Below are 19,636 nucleotides of genomic sequence, written 5' to 3' on the forward strand. Positions count from 1 at the left end.
CAATCTTAGAGAGAACCCACAAGTCGAAAGAAAAATACCAAAGAAAGAAGTTGGCACATCGCAGGCCCCGGGCAGGGAGGAAGGAACTGAGACCATGCTGACACACCCGCTTCCCGGTGAGAGGTGCCCTCAAAGCGAGAGGAATAGACCTGCGAAATACAAAGACTACGAGATGGAATAGAACCATGATGCTCCACAAAGGGAGGTATGTAGAGCCGTAGCCTCGCAAGCTCGCGCCACAGCGAGATCTCACGAGACTACAGCGAGATGCGTGGGCAAGGAGTGCGAAAAGGACAATGCAGCGGGGACCATCGAACAGAGTGGAGGCTCGCCACGACTCTCTTGCGGAGAGTGACTATGAACACTGCACGCACTTGAATGCCCGTGTCTCTGTTTCACATCAGGCTTCCCATGCACCACTGACATTCATATTGGGGCTAGAGTTCAGTTATGTAGTTACATTTTATTTGTGTAGCTACACAATAAAGCCATTTAAACCTCATCTTGCGTCCAACTTTATTCAAGGACAAAACAATACTTAAAAACCTTCATTCGCCACACATTTTTCAGAAAAAAATACACCCATATCCAAGCACTAGTTTGTTGCAGTCAGTCACAATTTGCAATGTATAATCATTATGGGACGTATTTTTGGGACTTGGTCCTTATTTTTTTGCCACACTCTCATCCACGTATAGACAGGGAAACAAATCTACTTTTCACATGAAAATGCACGATATACCAGTGTGGTGCGGTTTGCTTGCACCTCTCGCACGCATTTGGTCAATGCGTCTCTCTTTTAGCATAACAATACGTATTTGGTCAATGCGTCTCTCTTTTAGCATAACAATAGAGTGCTTTTCAGATGTGTTTAACAGGCAATAGCGTGGGACATTTGGTTGCAGTCTGAGACGGTGCACCCCCTGAATACAGCTTTCACAATACATGCGTGCTGCTACGGAAATACCGCCGTAGTAGCCACTGTCCTGGCGTTCGGGTCCAGTTCTTGGAAGACGCTCCAACCCTGCACAGTGCGATTCAGAGGTGAATAGAGGAGCCCGGCCTTCGGGAGGGGCTGCGTCTTGGGCAGGGCCTTTTTTGGCGGGGCGGGGCTGTGAATGTAGTGGCCCAGCAGCCTGTCCCTCCCTCCCCTCGTGTTTGTGTCTGTTCAGCGCTGCATGACAGCCATGGAGGACACTGGGATCCCTCTCAGCCCTGATAGACGCCGAGGTTCCTCCGCCATGGCTGAAGCCCCTCCGTACCAGGTACGCAAGAGGGGCGGGGGGGTTCTGACAGGAGAAGTACACAGGGCCGGTGACGAGTATGTGTGGGGGGCCGGACGGGGGTTCCCAGCGTTCAAATACCCACTGAGCACCGGAAGGGAAGACCCAGAGCAGGAATAATCCCCCCCAACCCCCCCCCAGTATTTTCTTTTTGTTTGGGGTTTGACAGAAGGGTTTCAATGGTTGCTTCCTCTAATATTTAAGTGTTTTTTTTTCCAGCATTACGTCTTGCCTTTCGGTCAGCATTTGGCAAGAGATTATAAACGGTAGTATTGCCATCACGAGTTACACAACCGTCCTCTAATGCTGACACGATAGCTCATTAGGTTGAGCTCCTACTGCTGCGTTTTGCAGGCAGCCTGCATGGCACGGTGGTAAACCCGTTATGGTTTAAGGCTTTCGTCCTTCGTACTGGTGCTTTGTATACATGTAATATGTAAAAGGACATACATGCCAATTATTTTTTTAACTGAATGTTGTTTCATGTCCTATGCCTTTCTGCACTCTCACAACAGGCTAACCTCTCCGCCACCCCTTCTCCTCCATCTCAAGAACAGTTTTTGCTCGCCGATCCGTTTAGTGGAGTCTGTCCTCTTTCTCTCTTTAGCAAGCCTAAAGACACCGTAGCTCGTTTTGCTCTGTTTTGGCCTCTCTATGGTGATTTACGGAGATGCTGTCTTCTTCCACTCTTGCAGGACTTTGGCTTGGATCTTTGGAAACCTGCCTTCATGCTATTACTTTGCCCATCGGTTTCTACCAAGTGCTTTTAAATGTGCATGTTGTTTGCACTATGCGTGCAAAAGGAGAATATTAATGTTGACATGACTTATTGCGATTTTAAGATATGTTGTGAGAGTATATATTATGCTGTTTTTATGATCGAGGATATGATTGGTGTTTTATGATATTACTGTGTTCGGGATTACTATGTAAATCTAAAATAAACGTATTGATTGATAGTACATCACGTGCCCGACCGCCCGGACGGTATATTTTGTTATTTTTATTTATGTATTGGCTTTATATGGTTCTACAATACAGAAAGCCTTTTGCCATTTCATTCTTAAAACATGGATTTATTACTTTCAAATCCAAGATTACTTCACTTCTCCCTTTTGACGGTCTGATTTTTATGGAGATGAGATTTCTATCAGCAGTTTCACCAGCGCCAAGGTGACAGGGGTTTGATTTCCCCCATAGAAGTTCTCGCCACAAGTCTTCAATTGATTTAGAGCTGTACGTCTTAGTATATTCTGTCATGTGACTTAAACATCTTTTCCTTCATTAGTACCAAATATTTTAATGACTCCAAGGAATTGTCTTTCTGGCACAATCTACAGGTTGCCTTGATTGTACTTGATTTTTTTTCTCCTGCGGCTCATTATCTCTCCAGTTGGTAACAGATTTAGTCTGAATTGATCCCTATAGTACCAATTTGGAAAAAGTTCAAGGTATTTCGGCAGTGAGTTCAGTTTCCTCGCTTCTTTGATGGGTTTCCCATAGAGTTTCAGAACTTATCTTTCCTCTTGGGTTGCAATCCAGTCCTTTTGTATACAATAGTTTTTTTTTAACTTTGTCTGGATTTTCCCACAGGGCCTGGTCCGATTCCCCCCCCCCCAGGTCAGCTATAATTGCTTGACAGATCAGTTTCCACTCTGACAGGGTCACTTCACTCTATTTTTGTCAGTGCTCCCCCCCCCTAAGACTGCAAAGCCTCCTCTCTTAGATATATCCATACATTTTCTGTACAAGGATAGTGATTTCCAGGTTACTATTGTCTTCATCGCTGTTAAGCCTAATTCCATTTGAATCGCCTGGATTGGTGTACTATTTGGTAAACATAGTGCCCATTTCCATAATATTCCCTCGATCGGTGACCAGCTATCAGCATGAAAAGTGAAGGCAGTTTCGCTTCCATACATTAAGATTGGGAGCGCTTTCATATGATAAAACGAGATCAGCGGACTCGGTGAAAAACTACAAAATCGTTTCAGGAGTTATCTTCCCTGGCTTGCTAGGTTTCTAGCTTTCGATCTCAAAAGGTCTAGTCTTGCAGTGTCACTTCTGCTTGTATTTAGACATACTCCCAGATACATAAATGACTTCACCTGCGGGATCTTACTTCCCATTAAGTACCATATATTAGGTTTTTTGCAGCTTTTACCTGTTTGTGCTTCAAATTTCATAATCCTCGATTTAGACAGATTTATTTTGAAGGCCGTTTTCCTCCATGTAGTTCTGTAATGCCTCTAGTTGTCGCTGTAGACCCACTGACGTCTGACTCAAAAGTACCACATCATCAGCATACAGTAATCGTCCTATTTCAACTCCTCCAATCTTTGGTGGGAAGCATCTGATGTTTGCAAACGTGTCTTCAACGTCTGATATAAACAAGTTGAACAACTGATGTGCCAGTGGGCAACCTTTTTTTTAGCCCTTTGTACAGATTTCCTTTGACAACAGGCCTGATTTGTAGATTCTTATTCTCATTGAGGTGCCCGAGTAAAGCTCTTGAATTACTTCCAATGTGTTGTTCGGGCATCCCCAGAGATACAATTTCTTCCATAATCTTGGCCGATTTACCATGTCAAAGGCCTCTGTGAGGTCTATGAAGTCCATACAGATTTTCTTTCCTTTATTTCTCTCCACTTGGGCTTTAAGAATGTTAATGAGAAAGATGTTTAGGGACATTCCTACGCCCTTGACAAACCCGGCTTGCCATTCATCCCTGTGGTTAGATTCATTACTCCACTGCACCAAGGTCTTCAAGATGAGTGAGGCAAAAACCTTACCAGCCACGTCAAGCAATGCTATTGGCTGATATGTACTCGGGTTTGATCTGAGGCCCTTCCTGAAGATCGGGATGATCACCGCTGTTTTCCATGTTTTTGGTATTACTTGTTTTTCCATGATGTGGTTGAATAAAGCCATTAGAAATACAGACCAGTGTGATGAATCTTGCTTTAACAAAGCATTGGTCATCCCTTCTGGCCCCGGAGCTCTCGAGTTGTTCAACTTGTGTACAGACGTGATGTTGATGTCTAATTGATCCCATACGCTAGTCTTTCTTATAGGTGTTGTTGATTTGAAACACCTCTGGATCAAAACATTTTGAGAAGCTACCCATGTTGTTGCTGGAATCGGATTTGACACCAGTGCGTCCTGTCGGGCATCGAGGGTATTGATAATGGACCAGATTTCGGATGTATTCTTGGTCCTTATGTTTTGGAGCATTATTTCAGCATCTTGCTGAAGCAGCCTTTTTTTCTGTTGCTTCTGCCAATTTCGATAATGTTGTCTTAATTTGACAATCTTGATCATTGTCAGAACTGTAGCTTCGTGTTTTAGTATACGCATGTGTTGTCTGATACTTTCCTTTTTTTCCCAGACAGCCAAATCAAAAGTGTGGCGATGTGTAATACCAGGTTTCTTTCTGCTCCCTTTCTTGATTTCAAAGGCTTTGAACAGGGCCTTGTAGTCAACTACTTGAATTATTCCTTGCTTAGTAGTATGCTGTATAGCTAGTTTAAGCTTTCCGTTAAATCTGGTATTTTATTAGCTCCAATCCTGAGTTTGTTCCTACCTGGAGTCACCTCTGGGTCTACAGTGTACTTTTGTTCATTGTCCTGAATTACAAAATGCCAGCTCGGGCTCAGGAGATTGCGGTCACTCAAGGACCTCTCTTCAACTTTCAGGGTCTGAACTGACATCATCACATTTTGAGATACACAAATATAGTCGATAATCTGACCTCCCTTTTGTCCTTTCCATGTTATATTACCAGGTATTTCGCCATAAATTTTGCCATTTAGGATTTGTATATCTCTCGAAGTAATGGTATTTCTCCATAATTGACCCCTCTTCCTAGATTCCATTGTTCTCACCGGGTCTTCTTCGATTTCCTGTCCGTTGCTATTACAGCATTGGGCATTTAAATCTCCACACAGGAAAACAATGGGGGTCTTTCAATTTTTCCCTCTGATTATCAATCCAGTTAACCTATTCCGGAAAGTTGTTTAATTTCTTGACTGCTGGATTCCAGTACAAGTTTATAAAGGAAAGCGTCTTCGTCATATCAGCCGGTCCAGCAGGTATTCTGCCTACCAGTAATTGAATGTATCAATTAGGGCTACACTACTCCAGAATATGGACGTGTAAACTGTGCTTTATTGCTATTAGAAGACCAGACATTGGTCTTCCTCTGGTTCCTTTTATCGCTGGATTTAGATGTACTGTGTACCCTTCTAAGATCGTGGGATCTCTCAACCGTGTTTCTTGTAAGTAAATTACATCATAATTCCCTCTTATAAGACATCAATTGACAAACAGGTGAGAGAACCCCCTTGTATTCCAGCTTGCCAATGAGAGCTGCATGTTCTTAGATTTTTGCTGGCATTATGGTTTATTGATTTTCACGGCCAATAGCCCTGCTAGCCATTTCCAGTTCTCTTCTAATCCATCTTTATCTTTTGGCATCTTCACATTTTCCCTGGTGCTAGATCCCTGGGATTTCCGACCTGTTTTTGATTTTCTGTGTGTGTCTCTAATTATGAATTGAGTTTTCTTGTTGTCTAATTCGCGCCTTTTGATTTGAGATCATTCTGACTTCCAGCTTATTAGTTCCCGGCTCTCTGGGTTCTCCACTTTTTGCCCCATTAAATCAAAGCCCATGGGCCTCAATCGACATGCCTCCTCCATTAGGAATTGTTTTATCATTGGACTCGATGGATGGAGGATCACCCTATCCATTCTGTTGTCTTCTGGGAATTCAGTTGTCACCGAATCATCCGTCGTTAAAGATCTTAAAGTAGGCTATGTTCGGTATTACTTTGTAAATCCAAAATAAACGTATTGATTGATAGTACATCACGTGCCCGACCCTTTGGACGGTATATGTTTCTTACCATTGGTGATGGGGTCACTCAATGTTATGGATTTCGCTCAAATCCTCCGCGTTAATGCCTAGGTACCACAGATGTCAGCTGCAGCTTCTTGGAGAATACATAACTAAATTACCTTTGAAGGCAGACCTCTAGGTTCTAGTCCCTGCTTTGGCACTTAGTCAAAGTAGTGTAATTGTGGGCAAATTGAGCTTTTCTGTGTTCCATATTCCTAATATGTTTAATGTAAATGGGCAAATAACTACTGCACATTGCACTTTCATGCACTGAAACTAGATGCATGTTCTGACTTCACAATTCTGTAGTTGTCCTCAGTTCACCAGTTTGCTCTGCGGACAGCAACCAGAGGTCAAAGTGAGTGTGAACTAATGGGAAGGGAGTTGCCACAACTTGTTTGTTTCTCTTAATACTTTTTACAACCATTTTCACAGTTTCGGCACTGTTCTTTTTACAGTTAAGGTATGCCCCACCTTGTTACTTAATAGTCTCTTTGAAGTTTTTGAAGTCCCACAAGCTCTCTTGTTGAGCTGAAAAGCAGCGCAGCAATTCGAAGTCGTTGTTGAAGGATGCTTCTAGCTACTACATGGGTGCAGGTTGGATTGCAAGGAGAGCCTGCTGTGCCCCAAGTGGCTCATTTGTGGAAGCATCCTATTCAAGTGGACCAGCGCAATTTTTTAAAAAAAATAATGTTTATTATTTTATAACAACACTCCAATCATTACAAACAATTAGGACTTCCATGTTTAAATTTCACAATGTTACATTACAGAATGCACTCTTCTGTCCCCCCTCCACCCCTTTAACTCGAGCCCCTTTGTCCATGTCATCAGCCTGTTCATCTTCAGGCGAGTCTACTGCCAATATCTCTTCCGTGTCATCATCACTATGGTAGGCCTGGGAGGGGCCCGCCATTGAGGCCACCAATTGTCTCCATTCTATTAGGGGTCCCACCGCCTCCCCCCACCCCACTGCTGACCGCTTTGTACCAAGCAGCCGTTTCTGCCTCTGCCCACTTCATGAGGTCAGCCCACCACATCTCTATTCTAGGCCTATGGGCTGCTTTCCAGCACATTGCAATTCTCCATTTGGCCAGGATGTAGGCCAGGTCCTTCATCTTGCTAATGTGCCTCCGGTTACGTGGTCTGGGAATGCACCCAAGCATACATGCCCAAGCTGACTCCACCTCCAGCGTAATCCCTTTTCCTGCCAAGCATATCTTCAGTTCTGTCCAGAACCTTCCCACCTCCGGGCAAGCCCAAAACATGTGTAGCATCCCAGCATCCTACTCCCCGCACCTAGGGCATTTCTGTGTCGACGGGCCACCAAACCTGGTAATTTTACTGGGGGTCAAATATGCTCTATGAGTGACATATAATTGAATCTGCTGGAGCCTCACGTTTCGGGACACCTTATGGTACCTTTGGGCTCTATCCCACTGCCCATCTGACATAAGTTCTTCCCCCTCTCCTTCCCACTCTCACCTCAGTTGGAGCAACTCCTTCCCCACCTTGGTCCGCATTAGCTCATGTATGCGGGATATTTCATGCCCACCCTCCGAGATGTCGTACATCGTCTCAATGGTTGTATCGGGCTGTTCCCAAGCACTGCCGCCGGCCACCTTTCTCGCACTCGTTTAATGATTCTGGAATAGTTAATGTGTTGGCCCTTATGCACCCCGGTGTCCTCTGTGAGCCTCTGAAATTCCAATGCCTCCCCCTCCTGCCATATATCTCCAAGGGTAGCCAGGCCCATCAGTTCCCAATATCTGCGGACCCCTTTTACCATTTGGGGGTCCTCTCCGCATAGCGCCACTAGCGGCAACTCCATGGAGAACTGAGCTGGGTATCCCACAATCTGCCATGTTCTGTGCCACACCTCCCAGCCAAGCACCAGCAGCCTCGCCGTTCCTAGTACCTTTGTTTTAGGTAACCACACTGTCTCTCTGAGGAAGTAGGGAACATGATCCTTACATAACAGCCTGGTTTCAGCCGTTTCTTCTTCAGACAACCACCTGGCCACATATTGCAGCTCTCCCGCCAGATAATATAACTCAAAGTTCGGCAGATTTATACCTCCCCTGTCACACGAGTTTTGCAATTTCTAGAGGGCCACCCTGTTCCTGGAGTTGTGCCATATGAAACCCCTGCACAGGCTGTTGAGTCTGGCAAAGAAACGCCTAGGGATCACATACGGGATGTTTACAAAAAAGTGCAACAGTCTGGGCAGGATTACCATCTTAATCGGAGCCGCTCTTCCCATCATGGCCAGGGGTAATCTGGACCAAAATCCCATTTTATTTATAATGCCTTCAACTGCCTTTTCTGTATTGTTTGTGTTCTTTGTGTTTGTGTTCTTCTCCTGTCGTGTGGTATATGTTAATTCCCAGGTATCGGAACGTCTTGGTTCGCCAGGGTAGGCTCCTCAGTGGGACACGTCTATAACTCCCCAGGGGGAACATGCTGGATTTCTTGGGGTTCACTGCTATGCCTGAGAGGGTAGCGTATCGTTCCATCCGCTCCAAGATATATTGTAGGTTCTCCTCTGGGAAGCGCAGATATAAAAGTATATCATCGGCATATAATGATATAAGATGCGAACCACCTGAAGTGTGGATCCCTATCTTCCCATATTGTTGTCGAAGACCGACTGCCAATGGCTCCAACGCTAAGATATATAGCATAGGCGACCAAGGGCAGCCCTGTCTAGTGCCCCTGCTGAGTTGCCATTTATCTGAGATAGTGGCGCCCATTTTGATCCACCTTAGATACCCCGGCCCCATTCCATATTCTCTGTCGCTAGCAACCAGGGCCATCTCACTGAGTTGAAGGCCTTAACCGCATCCAGCGAAATGATTGCCAGTTCGCCAGGGTCCTTCTCCGTTTGATCAATAATGTGGTGAAGTCTCCTATGATTATCGTTTATGTTCCTGCCAGGGACGGAGCCTGTTTGGTCGGGGTGTATCAGTCTACCGATGACTCGCTTAAGCCTGTTTGCCAGCGCTGCCGTGAGGATTTTGCTGTCCTGATTAAGCATCGATAGGGGTCTATATGACCCACAGTCTGTGCTAGGCTTACCTGGTTTTAGGAGCTGGATGATCACCGCCTCCCGTAAGGACTCTGGCAGCCTACCGCACTCAAACGCCTCATTAAGCATGGCCAGCAGCGGGGCGAGCAGCTCTTGTTTGTATGTTTTATAGAATTCGCTGGGGAGCCCATCTGACCCCGGAGCTTTATATGTAGGCAGGTGCTGGATCACTGTCTCTAGTTCTTCTGAGGTGATTGGTGCATCCAGGTCTGCCCGTTCCAGATCATCAAAGGTGGGCAAGCCTATGTCTTCTAGTGTTTCCTGTATCTCTTGGTCCCTTTCTTCCCCTGCGTCCCCATAAAGACGTTTATAGTATCTAAGGCACTCTTCATTTACTCTTTCTTGGGTATTCCAAATCTGGCCTCCGTCCGCTTTGATCTCCCTGATCACCAGTTGTGATGTTTCACTTTTATATAACCAGGCCAGCAATCTGCCCGACTTGTCTCCCCCTGTTTGCTGCCTCTCGACATATTTCTCATAGCTCCACTTAAATAATCTATCCCAGTGCTCGCTATTGGCTTATTGTAACAGTCTCATCCTTGCCCCATCCTCCCGAGAGGTGCCCCCCTTGTGCATTATGTCTTCCAACTCCCTCTCCGTTTCCTGTTTCCCGTTCTATGCCCCCCCCCTGGAGCCCTCTGGATTTTGATATGGCTATGCCCCTCACCACAACTTTGAATGCCTCCCACGCGGTTCCCACCGATTGAACGCTTCTGGTGTTGATATCGTAGTACTCAGTGATCGCCTCCCTCAGATCCTCCCGGAATCCCGAGTCCTGCAGGGCCTCGGCTCTAAGCTTCCGCGTGGGGATTTGCGCTCTTGGGGATTGGTGTCGCCACTCCAAGACCAAGGGGGAGTGGTCCGAAAGTACTCTGGCTATATATTCCGCGCCCATCATTTCACCTACTAACTCAGCTGCAGCAAACACATAATCCAGCCTCGTGTGCAGGTCATGTGGTGCAGCGTAATGTGAGTACTGCCTGTCTGCTGGGTGCAGCTGCCTCCAATCTTCAAGTTCGAAATCTCTCAGCAGGGCCTGTAACGCCTTTGCGGCCAGGGTGGGTTTGTCTAGTATACCATCTAATCTGTCCATTTTAGGATTCAATGTACAGTTAAAGTCCCCTCCCCATAGGATCGTGCCACCCAGTAGGGGGCTACTTTTGCCATATAGACTTCTAAAATAAGCTTCTGTATCTTGGTTAGGGGCGTATAGGTTTATAATGCCACTTCCTGGTTTTCCAGCATCCCCTGCACTACTATCATTCTACCTTCCGAGTCCCCCGTAGACTGAACCAGTTGAAATGGTACATACAGTGCTACCCATGTGATAACTCCCCTAGCGTAAGCCGAGTATGTGGCTCCCGCAATGCTCCCCTTCCACTTTCTCTTGACCACCTCCAGTTTCTCGCTGGTAAATTGGGTCTCCTGTAATAATGCTATGTCGATTGTCATCCTTCTTAGGTACATCATTACTTTATTTCGCTTCAGGTAGCTATTGAGGCCCCTCACATTCCAGGTGACCACTCTAAGGCAACCTGACGCCATTTATACAGTATCCTGCCTCCCCTCTGTGTCTCCTCCCGCCTAATATGACACAAAATTTGGCACATTCCCCTCCCACTTCCAACAAACTCCCCCGCCCCCCCCCCCCCCCCGGGCCCCGCCGCCCCTTTCCCAACTTCAAACCACAGCACACAACCCCCTCCCCCCCAACCCCAACAAGTGCCCAGCTCTGTTCTCCTGGATCTCAGGCATCCCCGTGTCTGGTCCTGCCTCGGAATGCCGAGGGCAGGAACCCAGCAGGGTGTCACCGGACTAACGGTGACCTAACTAAGCTTCTCTTTGTGGGGGTATGAGGGCTGTCTCTCTATAAGGCTCCGGCGCTATTATCAAGGTTTCTCAGTGCTAGCGGATCATGCATACTTGTATCCCTAGCAATACCCGTCCATAGGCTACATCTTATGCTATATTCAAGTCCCATTGTCTTGGGCTGTGACACCCTAGATGCCACACACTCCTGTTACTTATCTTCTCCTTCTCCCGTCTGGATATCCGATTCTTGGGGGCAGCTCTGCGTGTCCAGCCACCCCATAGCATCTTCCGGGGTTTCGAAAAACAAGGTTCTGTTCTTGTGGAACACCTTCAGTTTTGCCGGGTAGATCAGCATATACCTGTGGCCCGCTTCGCGCAATCTTCTTTTTACAGTCCCAAAGTTCATGCGTCTGCGCTGCACCTGCAGGGTGTAATCTGGGTATGCAGTAATGTTTGCCGACCCCCTTCGTATTGTTCTGCCCTTCCGAAAGTGTTTTAAGGATTTTTTTTCCTGATCCCGGTAGTTCAGGATCTTGGCGATCATCCAGCCTAGGTGGGAGTCCCGGCGGTGGCCTCCTCATCAGGGCCCTGTGCGCCCTTTCCACAGCAAACCCCGTGTCAACACTCCCCCGGTTATCTCCTGCAGCAGCATAGATTCAATGTACTCCGTGGGGTTGGGTCCCTCAATTCCTTCCGGCAAACCAACAATACGGATATTATTCCTTCGGGCGCGTCTTTCCGCTTCCTCCGCCATGCTTTCCAGGTTACCCACGCGTTGTACCAGGACGTAAAGTTCCGATTTGTGGGTTGCACAGTCCGCTGTGTTCGGGGCCACCTCTTTTTCTAAGTTCCCTGTGCGTTCCGCCAGTGACCTGACATCTTGCCGGAGAAGATTCACCTCCTCTTGCACCGCCCTAACTTTGAGCTCTAGTGCCACTTTCAATTCGGTCATAGCCAGTCCCAGTTTGGTCTCCCAGGCCACTTTCAGATCAGCAATCACAGCAAGGATCTCCTGGTTCGTCCCCATAGTGACTGTGCCCCCAACGGGGGCTTTTTCCTTGCTCCTGGCTCCTTCTGCACCCGGCGATGTTCTGCCGTATTCGTCAAGCGTGGGTTGCTTGCCCTTTGTTCTTAAAGGTTTATTGGTCATCGTGTTGTGTCGGAGACGTGTGGGCAAGCTCCACCACTTGTGGCCCCCGGCCTTAGTAAAGTTAGGCTGCTATTAGTATTGGGGCCCAGCCGGGCCCTGTCACGGGTGTCCTTGAGCTGCCTGTTTTGCTCCCGGAGTGGGCTGTGTCCTCCCACGTACTTGTGTGGGTTTATCCACACCTCTCGAACCCCGAGCTCCAGCCCCAGTTGGTCCGGGTCTTCGGGCGTATCTCCAGAGCTTGCAGGGTCGCCCTGACGTATTGGCTGGCCCAATGTGCATCACCCCGAAGCACGACAGGTTACTGTCTCTTCTCGCCCAATGGTGGTGTACATGGAGCTTCCCACCAGGCACGTTTCACGAACAAACTGTGTTGGGAGTGCCCACAAGCCCCCAGTCCTGCCCCTGGAGTGGGCTGTGTCGTCCCCCGTGGTAATTCGGGCTGTTCGGTTCACTCAAAGCTGGAGTCCCATCTCAGCGGCTCTGCTTGCGTACCAGCCTTCTATGGTGTAATATGTGGGGGCCCCAGAACTGTATTATGGGCATCGACGTCGCCTGCCGCTGGAGGCCACTCCATTGGCCTCATCCAGGCGTCTGGTGCGCGGTGTTACCGGCCTCACTGCGGCCTATTCATGTCAATGGGCTGTGGTTCAAGTGTCCTCTTCACAGCTGGTGCAATCCGCTAGGTGCTGTCCTGTAGCCGTGGGTTTCGGGCCCGTTTTCACCGGTTCACCAGCACGTATTAAACTGATTGCGCACAGTGCTTTAAATGGGCTCGTACTTGCCAATACGGAGTACCTGCACTTGTATTTGATAGATATCGTACTGGCACTCCTCAACAGGAAGCCAATACTGTTCAATGGAGGAGGACCAGCACTTCTCAACAGCAAGAAGGTACTATGGGATGCTGAGTACCTTCACTTCTGTACTCCCAGTTCAAGCTCTGTTTAGTCCGCTTAAAAGCCCTTGCTGTCCTTCGTGGCCAAAGTAAATAGTTTATTGTATCTGTGTGTGCTGTTGATAATAGTGTTTGCCCCTTTCTATTGTTTGCCGACTCAGAGATGTGTATTGTTCAAAGAAGCACAACCTGTTGGGGGTCATTATCCGCATCTCCAGCAGAAAGGGAAGACCAGGCTTGACAGAATGGACGTGCTACTTTAAAAAGTCTTTCCCACTTCACTTTTTTTAATTTGATTTTTTAAAATAAAATGTAGAAGTCACTGTACCATTCGCATTCTTTATGCTTTAATTATTATAAATTGGAAGAGTGTTGACTGGAGCAACTGTACAACACTATTGAATATATTAGGCATTGATAAAGGGCTCTACACTGTGGTTACAGCCCGCCAGCTCGAGGTAATTTCCTGAGCGGCGCTGTGCACTTATCCATTTTTTTTAAGTGTCTAAAGATGAATTCTCTAAGGGGAGGCACCCGCCACCAGGGATGTCATTTCACCAAAATGACAGGGGTAGCAGAAGTGACAGCACACGACCCTTGACCTCTGATGATGACATAGGAATTGATGCCATTTAACCCCTCCCTGAATAGACACAGCAGGAAGTGATGAAACACGACCTTTTCCACTTGACAAAAAAGGAAGTGGCATCACATAGCATTGTTCCTAAGTACACTACGAAAAATATGGTTATGATATCACTGTAATGTGATGTACATTTCGTACAAGAATGGATCACCATATGTATCATTAATATCAGTGCATATAGGGCCATATTATCCAAGTACTGTGAATGCAAGCAGGCGTCCAAGGTCAAATGATAAGTTATTATATAGCACTTGCGCTTAAGAGCTTTTATATAGAACAAATATACATGCAATATCACCCAACCGGTATTGGTGCTCATTTATCAACTGCAGAAGGATGAAAGGCTGAGTTGGCCTTGCCGGGATTCGTACCTGCAGATCACACACACATTGCAGCAGTGAGCGCTCAACCCACTGAGCTATTTTACCAGCTATAGCTATCCTACCCGCTATAGTAAAATGAGCAATTACATGTCTGAATGTTCTGAAAGTCAGAAAGCAAATTACACTATGTAGTGGATACCATTAAATTGGTGAGATGTAATAGCAGGCCAGTTCATCTTCAGGTCTGGTGCAAAGTTGGCCACTTTTCAAGCCTGCGTGGATCTACTTTTCAGGCTTCAGAGGTTGGCAAAATACATACCATTGGGTGGGTTCATAACTGTTCATCACATTTTTTTTTCAGTAGAGCAGGGAAAGCATCACACTCCCACACCATCCCTTGTTACCTCATACATGCAAACAAACCTCCTGAGCAGCATGCCATGGAGATAGAAAAGATAGACACATTACAACAAAACATTGATTGTGGCACAGTGAAACCAAGGGCTACTTAATGTGCTATGCTCAAACATTTCTACACTGTAAACAAGCTTTTAGGCACAATAATTTTGTCAAGTGACCGAGGACACTGACATTGAATGTCTTGTGGTGATCGTAAAAGAGAAGTCAGAAAAAAACATGCTATAACTGCAACTTGCGAAAAAACAAAATGCATAGTCCGAAATGGATGCTTATTCTACTCTAAATGATTTATGGAAGTTTGTGTGTGCATTGTGAATTTGAGGTGTTTACGAAGAGATTAAATCAGTGACTCACCTCTTGACGTGTGCCTGAAATACACCTTTAATGAGTCTAGCAATTATTGTATAGAATTCCAGAAAGACAAATTATTGTTATTCCTATTCTTTCAAATTTAGGGTCACTGCTCAAAGTGGTACACTTGTGGAACCCCTTGGGCTGAACAAGAAAGCCAGTCACTCCAGAAACAAAGAGCCACATGGCGCTAACCACAGCCCAGGAGCTTCAATAAAAAACAAAAAACATGTTCCTGTTTTGCATTTCTTTTAGGGGTAGCAATGGAGACCTTAGAGGGCGCAGGTGCGACCCCCACCCAAATGACGTCCCTGTCCCCCACCCCTAATATTGGCAAAAGGACGCAGCAGACTGTTCCCTTCTGGACTTATGTAAGTTAATCCCGGCTGCTCAGCTCTGAATCTACTGCCTGGTAATGCCATACCCAGATTAGTTTGTCTGCAGGAAATGCAGGGGGGAACAGGAAGTTTGGGAGCCCTAGGGAACTCCAAGATGGCAGAACTATTCTCTAACTGGAAAGTCCTCTCTTGGGCTACTCTACTCGTGCTCCTTTTTTCTGCTTACATCGAAGGGATTCTGTTAATTAATACCCTGGTGTCATATTCTATAGTCTGGTAGATACTACCCTTTGAAGCACTGGATCTTTCCCTGCCCCCTCACCCCAGGACAGTTCCTGTCTTCTTCGGAGGTGGCAACCCTTTTTCAGGGAAGACGAAGGCTTTTGCAGGGGCTGAACCCATATGGCTTGTGTAGGTCGAAATTCAGTTCCAGACAGTGAATGCACAGGCGTGCCTGACCAGTAAAGTCACAAGTAACCAGACTGATAATAAAATTGCACCAATAAGTTTTTGGCCACTATAACCGGAGAGTCTCAGAGACCAGCATGTCAAAACCAAATATGGCTTGTATTTGCCGACTGTCACCAAGTCCTGGGGTACACAATTATATAATTTAATTTAGCTCCAGAACAACCCATGGTTAAAGGCAGTTCCTGCCTGCTGGGCTTTTGGTTCCAGCAGATGCTGGTAGAAATGCAGGGGTCTCTTTGTAGCTGCCATTTTGCCAAATCTTAAGGCAGCTGGCTGAGAGGCGTCAACGGAGAAGCTCAAAGCCACATTTGTGCACTATGCTTTTCTAACGTACAGTATTAGGAAATTGGGCTCTCATAGGCACTTTTAGAGACGTAGCTACCTGCATAATTTCATTGCTAAAACATGTACAAATCTAAGGCTGTGCTGCCCTCGCATTTGGCATTCTATCACAGAGACACAGTAGACAGCAGTTTGTAAGAAGGAAGCTGGGTCAGACACAGACATGGTGGAGGGAAACAAAAACACAGAGACAGGTGGATGTGGGGAGATGGAGAAATATCAGACGAATTGGACGTGGGCATGAACTCCTGCGTTCCTCCGTTGTGATATTCTGATACAAATTCTAAGGTTGCTGATGCCATACAAGGCTGGTCAATGAAAGGCAAATCAAAATATCCACCTCCCTCACACCCGTGCCACAATTTAAAGGGAGTAAACATCCCAAAGCCCTCCTCGTAGGTGGATCCTAAACTGAAAATTATTTTGACCAAGAAGAATTTAAATGAAACCCATTAGAAAAGGGCCCCTTCTATTTTATCCTTCCCACCCACTTGACTGTCGTCCCATCACAACCCCTGCTCCGTGCATTTGTTGTCTTCCTTCTGTGACACCACCGCCTGGGGTCTTAGTCCCACTGCTTTTTTTGCCACATTCGAAGCCAGAAGATAAATGATAGCTTCACTCAGAAAATTAAATTGCACCAAGAATGCATAGCAGACCAACTCATTCTACTGCAATCCTGTGGTAAACAAACATCTCTGATGTCCTCGCCAAATGTCTCTATGCCCTATCGCTTCTCCTTTCGGGGGGTGTCTGAAGGAGAAGTCCCCGACACTTTGCTTAAGATGAAACCAACATCATGTAAAGGGGATAGCTTCCCTGCTATGCTCTTTCAAGAGTTTCTGAGCTCCCTTGTGCCTTGGGTGGCTACTTTTGTCAATCGTATTTTCTTCGAAGCCTCTGTCCCCGATACCATTAAGGAGGCTTGTATCTTGCCATTTTTTAAAAAGTAGAACTTGGATACCAGTGATCCTGGACATTTCCGGCCCGTTACCAACGTTCCTTATATGTTGAAAATATTGGACACGTTGGCGTTCAATCAATATCAAAGCTTTGTGGAACCAAATTCTATCTTTGCTACTGGTAAGTCTGGGTTCCGTGTGAACCACGGAGCCAAGACCGCTTTGTTGGATCTTAAATGTAACATTGCAAAGATAATTGACAGGGGCGGGCAGGCATTGCTGCTACTTCTTAATTTTTTTAGGCCGCCTTTGATTAGGTTGATCATGCCCTTTTGGCTGTTAGACTGCATAAGGTCACTGGATGTACCGGTTCTGCAGCGGGCTGGTTTAGATTGTTTCTTGTTCCAAGAACCGCCTATGTGACTAAGGATAATGCACAATCACAAATGGCTTCATTGATATGGGGCATACCCCAGGGCTCCTGCCTTTCACTGCTTTTATTTAATGTCTATATCAAACCACTGTGTGACCTGCTATCCTCTCTGAGGGTACGTTTTGTGAATTATGCAGTTAGCACCCAGATTATTGATTTAATTATCGGGTATCTATAGCAAAGACTTAGGAAAGGTGAATGAAGTCTTTGGTGCTATACAGTCTTGGATGGCCACTAACTCCATGGCTTTAAACAACAAGAAAACCGAACTGCTTATTCTGGGCACTCCAACAAAGTTAAATCATCTTGATTTATCCTATAATAGCTTTACTATTGCAGGAAATATCATTAAGGTTTCGAACTCAGTAAAAACCATTGGGGTCTATTTTGACTCCCACTTATCCTTTAAAAACATGTCTTATATCTTAAGTCTTCCTGCTCCTATTCACGTATTGTGGCAGATTCGTCCATCCCTTTCTGAGTCTAACAGGGCTATGATTGTGGCAGCTATTATCAACACCAAATTGGATTACTGCAACAGCCTGTTGGTTGGAACCTCTCAGGCAAATGTTAAGTCTTCAGGTGATCCAGAATGGAGCTGTTTGTGCTGTTTGTGGTGTTGGTCATCTGCTCCATGTCACGGAGGGCCGAAAGAAACTGCTTTGGCTGCCTGTTATTCAAAGCATCATGTATAAAAGCACCACCTTAGTGTTTAAGTGCCTGGCAGGTGAAGCCCCTGATTATCTCCCAGCCAGAGTTTCACGGGTACCTTTTAGGCAAACCCTTCGTTCCAATAAAGACTTTCTTCTACCGCAACCTCGAGTCCTCCTGAAAAAGATTGGAGTCTTTGGAACCCGCTCCCTTCTGTTTGGAAGGGTTGTGTGTCGAGTGCCCAGTTAAAAAAAACAATTAAAAACGCACCTCTTTGATCTGTGTACAGGTTAAGCTCTTTCTCCCCTCAGTTTGACCATATCCTTCTGCATCTGACACGTTGTGTTTTTTTGTTGTTTCTGTTATGTGAGCACCTTGAGGCCCATGGGCGTACGGCGCTATATAAAAAATTTAATACATACATAGATAGTTTTCTTCCTCGGACAACACTTCCGGCTCAAGATGCTCTTGCTACAATAAATGCTCTTTGGAGCTCCTTGGAGTGAGAGCAGCGCTATATCGCATGGCTTACATGTCCCCATTGGGCAATATCATCTGGAGTTACCCAATTAGGCTTTCACGTATATGTTGATGACGCCCAGATTCGCTTCCGGGTTGAGGATGGAGTTGAGTGTCCCAGTGTAGATGGCGCTTTCTTCAGGCATCGAGTATGGGATGCCTTTGAATCAGCCATGCATAAACGCAGCTCAAACCAAGAGCCTGCTTGGGAGGGGGGGATGGAGGGGAGTCTGTTTTAAACAGTACATCTGTGTAATGATATTTCATTTGCATTCCTTAAGTGAGTAGTTTGGTTCATTGGTTCCACCTTTGTCACCAACAGGATTAGGGAAATGCATATGGATGGCTCAGTTTCTTTGTCACCTTCTCTCTCCCCACCAACCCACCTGATTCCTGCAGGATTATCACTTCCTTACAAATAAGAAATAGTGTCTCCACTTGCCAAAATTGATTGGACGGAGCAAAAAACCGAAGTATAATTAATTATTCCTGTGTACTAACAAGGGGTGATTGCAGACTCGGAATAAAATTGTGTTTTTTAAAATGTGTAATAATATAAAGAGCACACAAAACAGCAGACAAGCAGTCTCTGCGTTCTCACTAGCCAATGTGATGCTTGTCATGTTCTCTTCATACATGTCATCTTTTCAGCTGATCCCATGTGGTGCAGCTACGCATGTAGATTTTTAACTGGGCAGTGCTTACCTCTGACAGCTCGATCTCTGAGCGGATTGTGTTTCACTGGGACCCCTTTTGGGAGGGCTGGTGACGCCTTTCTGTCAGGGAACAGGATGGCAGCCTGTGGCCTCTTTTGGGACATCCTGTTATCGGTCCGAACCATTTGTGAGCCTCGTTTTCTCTCCGCTTCCGTCATCTGAAGGTTTGACATTGCCAGGAGCTGAGAACTGCTTTGCTCCTAGTTACAGCCTAGGAGAGCCTGGTTAGCCTGGCACCAAGCGTTACCAGGAGCTACACTTGGCTGCCACCAGGAGCTACACTTGGCCCCCTTTGCCAAGTGGTGAAATAAAGCATACCTTTGTGAGATTACTTCTGTCTGTTTGGGAATGTGCATAAATGAGCACGAGGACACATTTGGGAGACATTTAAAGCATAAT

The 19,636-nt window shown here is 46.2% G+C and overlaps 1 protein-coding gene across 2 annotated transcripts in view; it reads left to right on the forward strand.

Moving 5' to 3' along the window:
• Window positions 1-1,119: 1,119 nt before the first annotated feature.
• The window catches only part of LOC138580398 (sodium-dependent lysophosphatidylcholine symporter 1-like), a 586,401-nt gene continuing 567,884 nt past the window's right edge, over window positions 1,120-19,636 (forward strand). The window contains exon 1 of one of the 2 annotated variants that reach the window (XM_069650918.1): window positions 1,120-1,265. In XM_069650918.1, the coding sequence (XP_069507019.1) occupies window positions 1,179-1,265 (87 nt within the window). In that variant the 5' untranslated portion in view covers window positions 1,120-1,178. The remainder of the gene's footprint in view (window positions 1,266-19,636) is intronic. The other variant, XM_069650917.1, reaches the window with a different exon arrangement.

The sequence above is a fragment of the Ambystoma mexicanum genome, chromosome 3p (assembly GCF_040938575.1).
Source record: "Ambystoma mexicanum isolate Mex_15411 chromosome 3p, UKY_AmexF1_1, whole genome shotgun sequence".
NCBI classification, from domain to species: domain Eukaryota; kingdom Metazoa; phylum Chordata; class Amphibia; order Caudata; family Ambystomatidae; genus Ambystoma; species Ambystoma mexicanum.